Here is an 18,186-nt window from a genome sequence, read left to right on the forward strand (position 1 = left end):
GAGAGAGAGAGAGAGAGAGAGAGAGAGAGAGAGAGAGAGAGAAGGAGAGAGAGGAGAGAGAGAGAGAGAGAGAGAGAAAGAGGGGGAGAGAAAAGAAAGGAGAAAGAGGGGGGAGAAAAAGAAAGGAGAGAGAGAGGGGGGAGAGAGAGATGGGGGGAGGGGAGGGGGAGAGAGAGAAAGGGAGAGAGAGGGGGGATAGAGAGGGGGTGGGAGGGGGAGAGAGAGAGAGGGGAGTGGGGAGAGAGAGAGAGGGAGAGAGAGGGGAGTGGAGGGGGAGAGAGAGGGGGAGTGGAGGGGGAGAGAGAGGGGAGTGGAGGGGAGAGGGGGAGAGAGAGGGGGAGAGAGAGGGGAGAGAGGGGAGAGGGGGGAGAGGGGGGAGAGGGGAGAGAGGGGGGAGAGAGAGAGAGAGAGAGAGAGGGGGAGAGAGAGAGGGGGGAGAGAGAGGGGGGGGAGAGGGGAGGGAGAGAGAGAGGGGGGAAGGGAGAGAGAGAGAGGGAAGGGAGAGAGAGGGAGGGAGAGAGAGAGAGAGAGGGAAGGGAGAGAGAGGGGGAGGGGAGAGAGAGAGAGGGGAAGGGAGAGAGAGGGGAGGGGGGAGAGAGAGAGGGGAGGGAGGGGAGGGAGAGAGAGAGGGGAGGGAGGGAGGGAGAGAGAGCCCCCCAGCCCATTTCATAAGATCCTTGCACCTCTTCTGTGGCTGCAGCAACCCCCCTCATTGTTGCACCCATCTTCAAAAGTCAGCAGCAGAGAGGATTACCAAATTCTTCCACCAAATCCTACACTTTTTCCCTGCAGCCACAGAGAGGCTTGTATCTGCCCCCAACCCTCTTCCCCGTCTCAGCGGTTGTTAGGAGGGAAGAGGACAGAAATCCTTCAACAGATCCTGTGCCTCTCTGTGGAGCCGAAGCACCCCCTCCCCTGGTCTCAGCCTTCAGCAGACTCCAGCCCTCCTTTAGTTCTCCTCCAGACTCTGCATTTTATGCTTCCCAGCTCCGCCCCAAGCTTCTTCCTAGCAGCACAAGATAAGGGGATTGCACTATGTTGTAAAGGATGGTGGGGGACTCTTGACTTCTGATGGTGGGGGGCTCTTGGCATCTGATGTAAGGGGAGTGGAGTACTCTGGACATCTAATCTTATAGATACAACTGGCCCTTTGATGGCAACCATAATGCTGATGCAGCCTGAGATAAAATGGAGTTTGACACCCCTGGTATAGAAGAAAGAAAGAACATGAGAATACTTTATATGTTAGGGCTGAAACAATTTGTCTCACTTTAGCACACCCTAAAAAGAATAAGTAATGAGTTGCCTTACAAAGCGTTAGAAGTAAACAATGACATTTTTGCATCTCACCGCAGAGAGGACAGCTTTACTGAGATTACTGGATTGTCCATCTGGAGGCAGGAAGACCATGCCCAATCTTTGCAAAGTATATCTAGAAGTATATTGATAAGCGTTAGTTGCGTGCAAAAAAACCAAATACATTTACTAACATTTGGCTATTTTATGTTCTACAAAACTCAAGTTTGTAAAGATTAAAGCTGGCCATAGACAGAATTTCAAACTACTTATGGGCAAGCTGGTTGTACTGAAGTTGATCCATCGGTTGAGTTTAGTACAACCAGCCTGTTGGATTTTTTTTTTTTTACATGCAATCACTGCCGGCAGTGATCACTGTTTTCTGCTGGTGGGGAAGGCTCCCCGCACTCCCTGCCAGCAAAACACAATAGCGCATCAGGAAGGATTCCCCAATCAACACTAACTGTGTCCGTGGGGAAATCCAGAGATTTTCTTTCCTTTAACCAGAGGCTGAAAGAAAGAAAGAAAATGCATAATGCATTGCCTGCCTAACTGAGGCATATTACACCTTTGTTTCCACGTATAAATTTTTTTTTTTAGAAAAAACTGTACGTTCCGCTTCAGTTATAGATGGAAAAGGTCATGCACTTTCTGGTAAAGCTTGCTTGATGATGTCTGTAAAAGCTGTATTTTACTTTGACACATAGGAAAGGCCCACATTATCTTCCAAGCTTTTATTATAGTTTGCATCCACAATAAAGTGGGCGTGACCCCACCTTTGTTCCCCTTTAAATGTTATTAGTTTATATAAACAAGACCCAGTGTGCATACACTATTTTTATGATATCAATTTCATAATGTTTTTACACTTTTGTTTTTTGTAGGCTTAGCAAAAGAAGCATCCAGTAAATCTTTGCAGGAAATTTCTACAGCTGATGCTTTTTTGAAAGCATGTGTAATAGTGTCTATATAGCAATGCTTTTAAATAAGCTGTAGGATTAATAGATCTAGAATATCAGAAGAAAGTTCAGCATATAAAAATACAAGACATTTGACCCAAACTGCTGGATTTTATTGTACCTACTTGCGAAAAAATGCTTCTTTATTTTTATTTTTTTTGGGCAAGAATAGGAATTGAATCCCTCAATGCCTAAGCCATTTTCTGACACTTGTTGCTTACAAGTTAAAATCAGTATTTTTTGCTAGAAAATTACTTAGGGCCCCCAAACATACATTTTTTTTTTAGCAGAGACCTTAGAGAATAAAATGGCAATTGTTGCAATATTTTATGTCACACTGTATTGACACAGCTATTTTCCAAATGCAATTTTTGGGAAGAAACACACTTTTATGAATTAAAAAAAAAAAAAAAAAGAAACAAAAAACAGTAAAGTTAACCCAATTTTTTTGTAGAATGTAAAAGATGATGTTACGCTGAGTAACTAGATACCCAACTGTCATGCTCTAAAATTGTGCACACTCGTGGAATGGCGACAAACTACGGTATTTAAAAATCTCCCTAGGCAACCCTTTTAAAAAGTTACTGGTTTAGAGTTACAGAGGAGCTCTAGTACTAGAATTATTGCTCTTGCTCTAATGATTGTGGTGATACCTCACATGTGTGGTTTGAACACCATTTACATTTGCGGACACAACTTAGGTATGCGTTCACGTTTGCGTGCGAGCGTGGAGGAATAGGGCATTTTAATCTTATTTTTCCTTATTTTATTGTAGTCTTTTTTTCTTTTCTTTTTTTAAACTGTAGCTTTACATTTTTTTTATCATTTTTATTGCTATCACAAGGAATGTAAATATTCCTTGTGACAGTAATAGGAAGACAGGTACTCTTTATGGAGGGGTCTGGGGTCTAAAGGCCCAAAACCCCTCAGCTGCATTTGAAAGTGTACAAAGCGCCAAGTTTGGCTGACATTGCTTCCGGGTTTCTACATCGGAGACTCGATCAAAGATGAATCCTGTCCAGTGGGACGGGAGACCCAGGCAGAGCGGCAGAAGGCTGCAGGGGGGGAGGGGACATCCCCTCTCGCTGCTTGTAATGACGGCCAAGCCACATCGGTTATCATCACAAGAAAGCTGAGCCGATACCAGGGTAATGCTTGCAGCTGCAGGCATCACTCCAGTACAACCACTTTAAGCCGAAGGATGCAAATTTGCATTACGTCGGCGTTAAGGGGTTAACATACAGTACCTGTAAGATCCCATATCTTGAAGTACAGTACAGGACACAGTAATGGATTCTTAGACGATGGGTTAAATGCCGCTACCATAGTGTGGTTGGACACTGGCAAAAGCTTTGCTGGGAGCTGCCCACCAGTGTACCCAATATAACCCTATCCACTCTAAGGCTCTGTACGTTTTTTAGCATGCAGTTAGGAGATCACAGAGGAAAAGGGAATGGACCTGTGGCCTTTTCTGTACAAGATATGGAATTTACAAGTAAATTCCAATTATTTTAAACTGTACAGGACACAAGGATTGGTTCTTAGACCATAGGCTGTCCCCAAGCAGTAAATCGAAGGGTGGGAAAAAACTGCCAAAACAGCAACAGGCCCAAAGGAAAAAACAAGGGTCAATAAACCCAAACAGACAGTTGACAGAAGATGCACCTTCACACCATAGGCTCAAATAGCCATCAAAAACACTGTTTTGAGATCAAGACCATAAAAACAGGTGGTGGCCCTGCAACTTGTGAGAAGGACAGTTGCTATATACAGTAAAAAGTCAGAGAATCTCAACATATTTGGGAAAATGGGATCAGGTAGGGAAGGAGGGACTTCTTCCCTAAGGGAAGAAGCCTGGAAAGAAAGGCATATTATATTAACCATCCAACCAGATGGAACAGAAGGGAGGAAATCCATTGAGGGACTGCTCTGTGAGAAAATAAGAGGGGTCAGTTTCCAGGGAAAGAGGTGGCAGACAGCCATAAAAGGGACAGCCCTGATCCCATGCAGGAAGGAGTCAGGCTTTGAAGGCAGGATATGGGAGGGAAACTTACATTCACACAGAAGGTGATAAGACAACCCCCAGTAAAGGAATAAGGATGTAGAATAAGAAATGGAGGGGCTCCAGGAGGAAAACAGGGAGACAGAACAGGCAGAACTACGGCTGCCAGGGACAATGGAGATAAGAACATTCAATTCTTACCAAAAGCCACAAAGGTGGCACAAAGGTGGCAGTCTGCATGGAAAAGAGCACCTAAGGAAGGCCCGAGAGAGACACAGTCACAACAAATGACAAAGAAGAGCAACATCCTGCAAGGTTTTAGGAAGAGAGTATATACCAAGCCTAACCAAGACCTGCAGGGTACCAAGCACAGTCTGAAGATAACAAAATGGAGGAAGTTGCAGGATAGAACCTATCCTCAAACTAGGTGAGAACAACCTCACCTGAGAGATTTTGCAGAGTATGAGGGGATAAATTTGCATGCTTCCCAGGAGAGGGGCACCCAATCTAGAATTTGGAACCTAAATAACTGGTCAATATCAGGGAAATAGAGATGCTGGGAGATCTCTATATGAGAGCCAATCATTTAAAAGATATTCAGCGAAAAAGGAGGGCAAGTAGAGAGGACAAAATTCATAAGGGAAGTACTGGGAACAGGGGCAATGCAACCTTTACCAGTACTAAGCTGTTAAGTAGAGCTGATCGATACCAAAGGCCAGGTCTCTGAGGATGCAATAACAGATTCATTTACAGCTTATAAAACAGGCTACTGGGCAATCCTTGACTCTGATATGGGGAGGAAGGGCATAGCAAAACCCAGGACAGAATCGGAGGGTGGTAGACCAAGAATATCTGTGTAAAAAGAGGGGGTGTAGGTCCACATAGTATGGAATAGCATTTCAGTGACCTTAGGTGGAGAAAACCAGGCACTGGTGGTCCCAAAGGAGTCTTCTAGCATAGCCTAAAAAAAATTCTCATAGACAGGCAGCCAAAGAGTGCCAATAAGAGCATGTTCAAAAAAATGAGGTCATTGATCGATAAGTTATCAGCTATAGCCAGAAGATATTTTATCAGTGTATTCTGAAGGTGGGGAAGTCTCCCTGCTATCAAGTCAGATAATCTAGACAACATCTGCATTCACTGCACAAGCTACAGATGCTCTCATAAGTAAATGCAGCTTTATTTAAATCTTTAGTGATCATAAAGCTGGGAAAAAGTCACGATTATGAAAATGTGTGCACTTCTCAACCAAAATTAACCTTATCCTTATAATACACCAATGAATCATGCAAACTGTTTAACTTCCTGCATGGGTCACAATTTAGCAGTAGGGGGAGAAAAGCCCTCCAAAAGTAAAATGCATACACATTCACTTAGCGGTTTACCACTAATGTGATATCATTTTAATAAACTGACTTTGTTGATTATATTTTGGGATAATATGAGAGTGAAAAAAATTATGCAACTATTGCATATTGAGCAAAATTGCAGGAAAATGCTTTTTTTCTACTATCTATTCACAAAAAAAGTGATAGAAAATATATATAGCCAAATGTCCTATCAAATAATTCCTTATTTGTCCCCAAAAAAAAAAAAAAAGAAACCCACACACACATAAAATACATTAGAGTAGCCTACAACATCTTCTGAGCCACTGTAAAAACAATATGATGGCAAACAATGAACATGGCTGTTTACTGCCATTGACAGCAAGAACATTTCCAGCACAGTTCCACCGCACCCCCACAACAAGACAAGGCAAAATGCCTCGTCACCGGTGTGGCCGTTTCACACCACTGCATTGCAGTGGCATGTTGGCAGTGTGCAGTACTTTTTTTCCAGCGCAGTCACCACGTCAGCTGATATAACTTTATGAAACCTCACTGTGTTTAAAAAAAAAAAAAAAAAAGTGAACAGTGTGATGTGGTAGGATTAGCGCATCAGCATTGCTTCACTCCAATGCACACCAGTCACTGTTTTAAATGTACCTTTTACTTACCTGATCCTCAGCTTCCCTGGCATACAGTGCTCCTCCACACTCCAGCAGTGGACATTTCCTTGGCATCATCGCGTTAAATGAAAGGTTACGAACCTTGCATTGGTCTTGATGACATCAGAAACTTAGAGCGCTAGAGCATGGGGAAGAAGACGCTGTGGGGAATGGTCTAACAATGTGAAGGAGCAAGTACAGAAAGCTACTAACAAGTTCCCTCAGACCTAAATAAGTAATCAACCCTAGCAGTGCACCCTTGCAAGAGATGATTTTCAAGTTTCCTGGAGTTGGGTTTTAACCACTTCCTGACCACCCGCCACCTTTTTACTGTGGCAGGGTGGTTCTCGTGCGCAAACCGACGTAGACCTACATCGGTCGCTCGCGGGAAGCTAGGGGGGCGCTCTCCCACCCCCACTCGGCAGCGGGGAAGCTGATGCATGGGCCAGACGGCTCCGATTGTCGCATGACACCCACGATTGCTCCCCGCTGAGAGAGGACGGTCGGCTGTTGTAAACACAGCCAACCGTTCTTCTCCCTGAAATGATCACAGAGCTCATGTGATCCTTCTACAGTATGTAGGATCACCTGTCTCTACGGTCATTTCACAAGTCACGTCCCCCCAGTTAGAATCACACCCCTAGGCTCATATTTAACCCATTGATCACCCATAGGGTTAACCCCTTCCCTGCCAGTGTCATTATTACAGTAACAGTGCATATTTTTAGCACTGATTACTGTAGTAATGTCACTGGTACCCCCAAAAGTGTCAAAAATGTCAGTTAGGGGTCCGATCTGTCCACCGCAAAAAAATCACAGATCACCGCCATTACTAGTAAAAAAATAAATAAATAATAAAAATGACAAATCTTTCCCGCAGTTAGTAGACACGATAACTTTTGCACAAACCAATCAAAATATGCTTATTGTGATTTTTTTTCTACCAAAAATATGTAGCAGAAAACAAATTGGCCTAAAATGTTAAATTTTGATTTTTATTTATTTTTTTTGAGAATGTCATATAGCAGAATGTGAAAAATATCGTTTTTTCTTGTAAAATTGTCGCTCTTTTTGTTCATAGCGCAAAAAATAAAAATCACACAGGTGATCAAATACCACCAAAAGAAAGCTCTATTTGTGGGAAAAAAAGGACATCAATTTTATTTGGGTACAGCGTCTCACGACCGTGCAATTGTCTGTTAAAGTAACACAGTGCGAATAGCAAAATAGGGGCTGGTCATTAAGGGGACAAATCCTTCCGGTCTTAAAGTGGTTAAAAAGAGATACTGTACCGAGAATGTGAAAACTGCAGTAAAGGGAAGCTAGAAACCAAGATGAAGGAGTGTATCTTATCTAGTCTTATACAAAAAAAAAAAAAATACATTTCTTTTAGCTTTCGTTACAAAAAAAGGATTTTACAGTACTACAATTACTGTTTTAAGAGAAGACCTCCATGAACACACATACATAGCAGATTCCAAAGCAATCTGGTGCTTGTTAGAACACAGGTCATGTGATGCTGGTATTCATTTAAAGTGACAAATCTCATGTAAACAGGAACGTGAAAGCCAAGTTCACAATTCCCATGAACCTTTGTAACCTTTTTTAATGAACTCCTTGCATCTCCAGAGGAGGTACCCTAGATTTGTTTTGGTGTCCACTACCATTTTGTTCTTAGACTTGAACAAACTGATTGCAATAATGTTAGCAGTATTTTGTAACTTTAGGTTCTTTTTCTACATTTTTCACAGAACATTCACCCAAGAATCACACATTTTTCCAACTGGATTACATTGGAAATGTGTGAATCCTGGATGAAAAGTTGTATACTGACACATTTGTGTGTAAAAGAAAAGTGAACCGTAAACAACTTATATATTAAATACTTAGAGATTCATACATAGTTAGTCAGGTTGAAAAAATACTAGTCCATCTAGCTCAACCAATAAAAAAAAAAAAAAATAAATTAAAAAAAAAAAACACAACCATACAATCCCATACCCACAGTTGATCCAAAGGAAGGTGGAAAACCCCAGCAAAGCATGATCCAATTTGCTACAGCAGGGTAAAAAAAAAAATCCTTTCTGATCCCCCAAGAGGCAAATATTTCTTGGATCAACTTATAATTAAATATTAGTACCAAGTTATATTGTGTACACCTAGAAAAGAATCCAGGCCTTTTTATAAAGCAATCTACAGAGCTAGCCAGAACCACCTCTGGAGGAAGTCTATTCCACATTTTTACAGCGCTTACTGTGAAGAAACCTTTCTGTATTTGGAGACCTCTAAACATAAAGAGTGCCACCACCTTGTCCTCTGTAATGACCTTAAAGCGGTAGTATCCCGCTTTTTGACACTTTTACCTACAGGTAAGCCTATAATAAGGCTTACCTGTAGGTACAAATAATATCTCCTAAACCGGCATGGTTTAGGAGATATTTACAGTGCACGCAGCCGCTCTCGCGGGCGGCGCATTGGCTCTGAAGGTCCGGGGGGACCTTCAATTAACTTGCCGGGAGCTTGCCGGAAAATCACTGCGGCTCCGGCCAATCATCGCGCCGGAGCCGTCTCTTCCGGCCAATCACCGCGCCGGAGCCGACGAATCCGGAAGAGACGGCGAGGGATCATGGCAGCGCCCGCAGCGATGTCCGGGGGTCCGTGTCGGGGCTTCGTTCTAAGGTAAGTTACACATAATGGGCTAGTATGCGATGCATACTAGCCCATTATGCCTTTGTCTTGCAGGTTTTTTTTTTTTTTCCAAGGGTTTACAACCGCTTTAAGGTGAATAACTGAACACCAAGTTCACTATATTGAAACTTTATGTATTTATACTGTACAGGTTGATCATATTCCACCTTTAAACTCCTCTGCTCAAGAGAATAAATTCAGTTCCTCCTAATCTTTCCTCATAGCTTTTTTCATATACACTTTTTATAAATTTTTAATTTGATGCAAACGTATACAAAATTACCTCACATGTTTCCAATGTGACCCCCCCCCCCCCCCCATTTACCCAAATCCAATAAAACACCCCCCACCCCCCTTGAACCCCACTTTCCTTTTAATGTGCCTCCTCTCATACTACTTCGTTTACTTTTACTGGACTTTTCAATCTCTGGTCGTCCCTCTAATCTACCCATATTGCTATGTATTTACTGGTCTTTTTGAACTCTGCCCATTTTCTCCATTTATTCGAAAAAACCTTATACTTGTTCCTCATCTCTACTTCCCAAATACTCCATGTTGTATATATATATTCGATTCTGCTGTATCAATCTCTAAGGGTAGGCCTCTCTGGATCTAACCATTTCTTTTGTATTGCTCCCTTTGCTGTGTTTATCAAGTATGGAATGATCATATTTCAATACTGTTTTTGAGGTTTATCTATTTTTGAAATAGACAACTCCACGGGTCATCTATGATGTTTATCCCTGTCATTTCCCTGATAAACTGTTGCACCTTTATCCAGTATTCCCAGGTCTTAGGGCAATCCCACCAGATATGGAACATTGTGCCCTGCATATTACAGCCCCTCCAGCACAGTTTTGACTTCTCTGGTTGGTGCTTATGTGCTATAACAGGCATAATGTACCATCTAGATATGCATTTATAGTTCATTTTAACAGTGTTAACATCCACTGCAGAATAATGTACGGCTCTCAGTATAGCATTCACTTCATGCTCTTTTAAACATGCTCCTATCTTTTTTCCCCAAGCTTCAATGAATGGAGGTTTCTTCAGTCCAACCATCTTGGTTAACATCTTGTATATCACAGATATAATAAGTTTTATTTTTGTTAGTGGAAATACAGTTTTTCCACCAGGTTCACATATTTCTCAGATCTGATGGTTTGAGGCAGAGATCTCTCAAAATGTTTAAACTGAGTATATCTCCATTTATTCAGTGTCATATTTCCTCCCCTATTAAGTTCATGGTATGATCTAATTTTTTACATTATGTATGAAGTCTTAACGGCATGCTTTTTACCCAATTTCTAAATTGTTTCTCATTTCCTGGTGCAAAATATATTGTGCCTGCTAGTGGTATTAACAGAGAGTTATATTCCCATTTAGCTTGCTAATGTCCCAGACCCTGTATACAACTCTCGTTATTTCATGTGTATCTTCGTGCATTTCTCTAAATTTTGGTGGAATCCAAATATTATTTGTATTCCACTTAGTGTAGTTTCTATATTAACCCATCTTTTTTCTGAGTTTATTTCTGTCCACTCTACTATACTTGAAATTATAACTGCATTATAATATCTGGTGCTGCTAATCCCCCTGTGATTTTCTCTACCGAGTGTCATATACTGCATTTTAGGCTTTTTCCCCTGGCAAATTAACTTTAATATCAATGTTTTTTTCATTAATTTAAAGTATACCAATGGAATAGCGATTGGTAACAATTGAAATCTATATAGGATTTTGGGCAGTACGGTCATCTTGATTATGTTTATTCTCCCCAGCCATGAGAGTGTGTGATTCAATATTTTTTTGATATCTGCTTTTGTCTCCTTTAGCATGGGTAAATAGTTAACATGATAGAGGTTTTCTAATGATGGGGTTAAAAATATCCCCAAGATATTTTAATTTTGCCCAGGTGAATGCGAATTCTCTTTATAAAGCCAGTTCTTCTGTCTTACTTAGCCCAATATTCAATATTTCTGACTTTATTGGATTGATTTTAAAATTTGATAATTCCCCTTATTTCTTTAACTCTTATGATATTTGGGAGGGTTATTCTGGGGTTGGTAATGAAAAAGAGAACATCGTCTGCATTTGCTGCAACTTTGTGTACCTCCTGTCTGACCCTTACTCCCCCCTATATGTACATTTCTCCTTATTGTCGCCAGTAGTGGCTCTAACAACAGGACAAACAGGGGCGAGAGAGGGCAGCCGTCTCGTCCTGTTGCACATTTAAAACTGGGGGAATAAATTACCACTTATCTTTACTGATGCTGTTGGATTCCCTATACAGGGCTTATATCCATTGGGTCATTCTTGGTCCAATCTTTCCTCATAGCGGAGTTCCTCCATGCCTCTCATCAGTTTTATTTCCCTTCTCTGCACTTTCTCCAGTTCCCCGATATCCTGAGAACTGGTGCCCAAAACTGAACTGCATATTCCAGATGAGGTGTTACTAATGGATTTGTACAGGGTCAAAATGATATCTACCTCTCTGGAGTCCATGCCTCTTCTAATACAAGAAAGGACTTTCCTTGCTTTGGAAACCGCAGCTTGGAATTACATACTATTAAGCCTATGATCTACCAGAACACCAAGATCCTGCTCCACTATGGATTCCCCCGGTTGTACTCCCCCAGTATGTATGATGCATGCATATTCTTAGCCCCCAAATACATATCTTTACATTTATCAACATAAACCTCATTTGCTACATAGTTGCCCATTGAAACCGTGCATTGAGGTTGTCTTGAGTCCCAACACTGAACCTTGGGGTACACTGCTGATAACCTTAGACCATTCAGAGTAAGAATCTAATAAGTACAACAATAGTGGAGAGACTCCGTCTCTGGTTAAATAAAGTGCAAGTGAAGCAATAAGTCCTGAAGTGCTAAGAAAAAAAAAAAGGAAAAGGCACTCCGATGTGCAAATGTGCATTAAAATAGTCCAAAGGAGTCTCTATAGAAAGTGCAATCTGTGAATCATTCCATGTGTGTCCACTCCTTAAATTTTGTGCTGCAATCTCCAGGTGAAGTGTCTGCTCACCTCCATAATTTACTCACTAGCTGGCTAAGGCAATTACAAGACAGATATACACTTCCATCCACTCTCTAGATCACTCCACAGTACTTGGTGTTGCTCCAAATAAGCACATGTAGAAATAAAAGAAGACAATCTCCAATGGTACTCAATGTAATTGAAGCAATAAAACAGATCCCAGCTTCAAATATCATATTCATTTGAAAAGTCTTTCCTCCAGTAGAAGCCATGATGGGGATGTGGTGTAACGCGTAAAGGTACCAAGCGGTGGGTAGGTTTGACGTTACTAATATGATCACCTTGGAATTGTGACTTTTAAGCTGCTTTTCAATTGAATAAACGTGAGTTTAATATTTGAAGCTGGGATCGGTTTTATTGCTTCAATTACGTTGGGTACTGCACGATTGGAGATGGTCTTCTTTTATTTCTACATGTGCTTATTTGGAGCAACACCAAGTACTGTGGAGTCATCTAGAGAGTTGATGGCAGTGTAAATCGGTCTTGTAATTGCCTTAGAACCCCAGTGGGTTAATTATGGAGGTGAGGAGACACTTCATCTGGGGATTGCAGCACAAAATTTAAGGAGTAGGCACACATGGAAGGATTCACAGATTGCACTTTCTATAGAGACTCCTTTGGACTATTTTATTGCACATCGACGTGCCTTTTTCTTTTTTCTTAGCACTTCAGGACTTATTGCTTCACTTGCATTTTATTTAACCAGAGACAGAGTCTGCACTATTGTTGCACTTTATTACGTTCTCATCTTTTGGATTGCAGAATATTTATTATCGCTTTATTCATTAGGTCATCAAATGTTTAAGCACTGTTTTTTTTTTTTTAATTAATTTTTTGCAGCGCTATCACATAGATTCATAAAATTTTTATCTTGTAGATGTGGGAACACATTTAGGTGGTAGCAGCAGCCTTATTAGATTATCACTGTGTTTTTTTTTAAGGGTAGCAAACACAATTACTGTATTTTCTGGCGTATAAGACTACTTTTAAACCTCCAAAAAATCCCCCAAAAATGGGAGGTCGTCTTATACGCCGAGTATAATATCTCCAAGGTAACCTAAGTATAAGTATTACCGGTAGATCATGTAATAGGGGGGTCGTCTTATATGCCCAGTCGTCTTATAACCCGGAAAATACAGTATATTTGCTTTTCTCAGAGTAAGAATCATTAACTGAGACAAATGCAGATGAGCCTCTCAGGTGAGGATCTATAATCAGGTGCAGGTCAGATCCGTAGTCTCCAGCAGTATCTTCCAACACAAAGTGATGACCGCACACCAATGTAAATGAACATGTGAAGTTTATTCACCACTGTAAATCCAAAACATCACGGACAAGGACAAAAGGTTGATGCGTTTCACGAGTTTACACTCGCTTACTCATAACCACGATGGGTCCCTAAAAATAAGAAACAAAGGTTTTGATATGACAGAGCTCAATTCTTTTAGAATCTGTGGGTGGATGCCATCTGGCCCAGGGGCTTTATTCTGTCGAAATATTTCTGGAACATATCACTTTCGAGATCTACTACCGGATGAGTTGCAGTCCTTGCCCTTGTGTTTGTGATCCAAGGTGCATCTCTGCTAACAGTCTTCTGTTCTCCGTGTAGGACCTGGTTTGGCTGACGACTCTCCTGGCCTTCGACCCTGCATCGGCAGACGACCCGGCATCGGCAGACGACCCGATTCTGGACTCGACTCCGGCTTGTTCCTGATCTCTCTTCCTCACGCTTGCTGTGCGTTTATTGTTTGCTTAAACTGCTTTATTTTACCTGCATTCCCGTGTGGTCTGGTTACCTGGCACCGCAAGAGCCATGAATCCTGACAATGCAGGTACTCCTACGCTCCCCATGCTGGTTACCAGGCTCGATCAACAAGATCACCTTTTGGGTCAGCTCGCTCAGGCCAAACATTGCTTGCACGCACAGTGCTCCTTTCTCCTGGTGCTGCGAAGCCGGTGGCTCCTCCTGTTGCTGCCCCTGTTGCCACTCCTGCAGCTGGAGTCATTGTTACCAGAGGGATGATTGGTTCAGCCCCCCTTCCACAGCTCTATGAATGTGAACCGAGTCAGTGTCATGGCTTCCTAAACCAAGTGGGCATTTATTATGAGATGGTTCCTCAGGCGTTTCTTTCGGATAGGTCCAAGGTGGGCTTCCCAATCTTGTTGATTCGAAGCCTTGCCCTGAGTAAACCTCTTATAGAAGAACGATAATCCTGTGACACTCGATTACCCAAGTTTTGTTGCCTCCTTCTGTAGGGTATACAATGTGCCTGCTCGCTCTGCCTCTGCTGCAAAGCAGCTCCTGTCCATTCAACAGGGTATATGAACCGTTGCCAAGTATGCCATTGAATTCTGTACCCTGGCAGCAGAGGTGGGCTGGAAGGAATAATGAGGCTCTGGTGGTCTTCTCTGAAGGACGAGATTGCAGCCAAGGATCTCCCTGATGAGCTCAAGGCTCTTATTTCTTTCCCGATTTTGATTGATGCCAGGCTCAGGGAGAGACCATCATTTAAGAAGCGCCTGGGGAGGCTTCCTACTTTTTTTTCCACTCATTCCTCCCTCACCTCCCACGCCTCCTGGGGATGGTGCATCTGGCTGTGAACCCATGCAGCTGGGGTTCACTCGCATTTCTGAGGCTGAGCAGGCCTTTAGGAGGAAGGAGGGCCGGTGCCTGTATTGCGGTCTTGGTGGGCATTTTCTGAAATCTTGTCCGACCAGTCCGGGTAAAGTTGGCACCCAAGGTCCTGTTTGGGGCAGATCTTATGTAAAATTTCCTCATCCCCGGTTTCCCGTAAAGATAAACCGCTAATCACAGTTGTCCTCCCCTTGGCAGCAGGTTTGGTGGTTACTCAAACGTTGGTAGACTCCGGTGCTGGCGAATATTTTATTGACAGAACATTTGCTGCTGCAAATTCCATACCCTTGCAGACTTGTGTTTCTCCACTAGTTATAAGGGCGATTGATGGCAGACCCCTGCAAATGGCACAGGTTACCCACAAGACTCTTCCGATTGATATAGCAATAGAGGCTGTTCACAGGGAGTCGACCTTTTTCCAGGTTATTTCTTCCCCGCACTACTCTGTTTTGGGGTACCCTTGGCTTCAGAAACACAATCCGACTTTTGATTGGCAGTCAGTCGAGATTCTCTCTTGGTCTCCACAGTGTGGTGCTGTTTGTATCCATGGGCCTGTTAAGATACTTTGTACCTCCTCGGATTCAGTGTTGTCTATTGAATATCGTGAGCGCGCTGGTGCTCTTCTTCCTCGTCGTCCGTACAATTGTGCTATAGACTTGCAATCTAATGCCATTCCCCCTAGTGGCAAGGTGTATCCTCTTTTGGTTGCAGAGAATAAGGCTATGGAGGAGAACATTGCGGATGCGCTTGCCCAGGGGCACATTCGCAAATCCACTTCTCCAGCGAGTGACGGTTTTTTCTTTGTAAAGTTAAGACCTTGCATTGATTATAGGGGCCTCAATCGCATCACGATCAAGAATATCTACCCGCTTCTGTTGATTACTGAATTGTTTGACCGCCTCAAACGAGCAACGGTCTTTACCAAGCTTGACCCAAGGGCCACATATAACCTTGTAAGGATCAAGGAAGGCGACAGGTGGAATACCGCGTTTAATACCAGAACCAGTCATTACAAATCTCTGGTTATCCCCATTGGCTTGTGCAATGCGCCTGTTGTCTTCCAGGAGTTCATCAATGATGTCTTTTGTGATATGTTGCAGTAATGCATGGTAGTCTATTTGGATAACATCTTGTTTTACTCAGACTCCATTGAATCAGACTACCTGGATGTCAGACAGGTGCTGCAACGAATACAAGGAAATGGGCTTTTCTGTAAGCTTGAGAAATGTGAATTCCACCTGTCTCAGGTAGCCTTCTTGAGATTCATCATTTCTGCTGAAGGGTTCTCCATGGACCCTCAGAAGGTTTCGGCTGTTCTACAATGGCCTCGCCCCAGTGGTCTCCATTCCATTCAGCGTTTCCTTGGGTTTGCCAACTACTACTGCAAATTTATCAGGAACTTTTCCTCTTCGGCCAAACCCATCTCAGATCTGAGCAAGGGGGGCAGTGATTCACACAATTGGACGCCTGCTGCTATCCAAGCTTTCAAGGCCCTCAAGTCTGCTTTCGCTTCGGCTCCTATTCCGTCTCATCCAAATCCTGGTTGGTCCCAGAGGTGGATGAGTCTGAAACGGGACTAGGAGCCACTATCCTGGCTCTTAACCACTTAAGCCCCGGAGGATTTGGCTGCTAAACGACCAGGGGGTATTTTGCGATTCGGCACTGCGTGACTTTAACGGACAATTGCGCGGTCGTGCGACGCTGTATCTAAATGAATTTGGCGTCCTTTTTTTCCCACAAACAGAGCTTTCTTTTGGCGGTATTTGATCACCTGTGCGTTTTTTTGATCACGCGCTATAAACAAAAAAAGAGCGTCAATTTTGCAAAAATAGCAATATTTTTCCCTTTTTTTATATGAAATTCCCCCAAAAAAAATGTAAAAATCAAAATTTTTTAACATTTTCGGCCAATTTGTTTTATGCTACCTATGTTTGATAAAAAAAAAAAAAATCGCAAAAAGCGTATTTTGATTGGTTTGCGCAAAAGTTATTGCGTTTACTGACTAAGGGAAAGATTTGTCATTTTTGTTGTTTTTTTTTTTAACGCGTAATGGCGGCGATCTGCGATTTTTTTTGCGGTACTGCGACATTGCGGCGGACAGATCGGACCCTTGACTGACATTGACACTTTTGGGGTTACCAGTGACATTTCTACAGTAATCAGTGCTATACATATGCACGGTTACTGTAAAAATACACTGGTAGTGAAGGGGTTAACTTTATTTGAGAGGGAGGGGCTGTGTGTGTCCCTAGGGGCGTGATTCTTACTGTGATTGGATGTGGCTTCAGCTGTATGCAGAGTGATCAACGGATCTACATAGTAGATCCATATGATCAGCTCTCATACAGAGGGGAGAATGACAGGCAGCTTGTTTACACGAGCTGCCTGACTTTCTCCCTCTCCCCCGCCGATCGCAGAGTGGCCGGCGGACATCGGGTCCGCCGGCCACACGCGCGGGGGGGTCCGTGACCACGCGGGAGCGCGCCTCCGGCGGCGCGCGCTCGCTCCCTAGGCCCTCACAAGCTAGTGACGTAGCCCTACGTCACTTTGCCTGTGAGGGGCTGACCGCCGACGTAGATCGGCGTGCGGCAGTTGGCAAGTGGTTAAACAGTGGAGACACTTGTTTGAAGGTTCTGTGGTTCCTGTTCTCATTCTCACAGATCATAAGAATCCAACGTATATCTCTCAATGGCCAAGAGGCTCACACCCGTCAGACCAGATGGGCCTTATTCTTGTCTCGTTTTAACTATGTGGTCTCCTATTTGCCCGGCTCCAAGAATGTTAAGGCTAATGCCTTTTCTCGCCAGTATTCCGAGTTGTCCAGGAAGGACTCCATGCCGACTCTGGTCATACCTACAGATCACATCCTGGCTGCCATCCGCACCAACTTAACCTCTACTCTTGGGGAACAGATCTTGGCTGCCCAACCTGATGCTCCCACAGAGAGACTGCTGGCAAATGTTTTGTACCTGAGGGGTTGCGCATCAGACTGCTGCACATGTACCACAATTCCAAGACTGCCAATCATTCTGATAAGAACCAGATGTCCTTGGCTATTTCACGTCAGTTCTGGTGGTCATCTCTGGGCACTGATGTTGCTGCGTATGTGGCTGCTTGTTCTGTCTGTGCCCAGAACAAATCTCGGCAACATCCTTAGGGCCTACTGCATCCCATTCCCAATGGGGAGCATCCCTGATCTCACCTGACCATGGATTTTATTGTGGAACTTCCCGCATCTTAAGGTTACATGGTTATCCTCATGGTTGTCGACCGGTTCTCCAAAATGTGGTACTGTGTTCCATTTAGGAGGCTGCCTACTGCTCAGGAGCTTGCCTCGGTGTTTGCCAGGGAGGTCTTCTGTTTACACAGGTTGCCTAAGGAGATTGTCTCGGACTGTGGGACCCAGTTTGTCTCTAGATCCAGCACGCCTTTTGCTCCCAGTTGGGTATTCGACTCTCCTTCTCCTCGACCTACCATCCACAGTCCAATGGTGCCGCGGAGCGTTCCAATTAAGCTCTGGAGCAATTTCTCCGCTATCTCTCTGACCATAAGGACAAAT

General features: G+C 43.2%; 1 protein-coding gene across 1 annotated transcript in view; it reads right to left on the bottom strand.

The window, feature by feature from the left end:
* GPAT2 (glycerol-3-phosphate acyltransferase 2, mitochondrial) overlaps window positions 1-18,186 on the bottom strand; it is a gene marked incomplete at its 5' end in the record, with an annotated part of 339,381 nt that overhangs the window by 232,468 nt on the left and 88,727 nt on the right. The window contains one exon of the mRNA XM_082253675.1: window positions 1,351-1,432. Coding sequence (XP_082109801.1) covers window positions 1,351-1,432 — 82 coding nt within the window. The remainder of the gene's footprint in view (window positions 1-1,350; window positions 1,433-18,186) is intronic.

The sequence above is a fragment of the Pelophylax lessonae genome (assembly GCF_965119305.1).
Source record: "Pelophylax lessonae genome assembly, chromosome: 4".
Classification (NCBI taxonomy): Eukaryota; Metazoa; Chordata; class Amphibia; order Anura; family Ranidae; genus Pelophylax; species Pelophylax lessonae.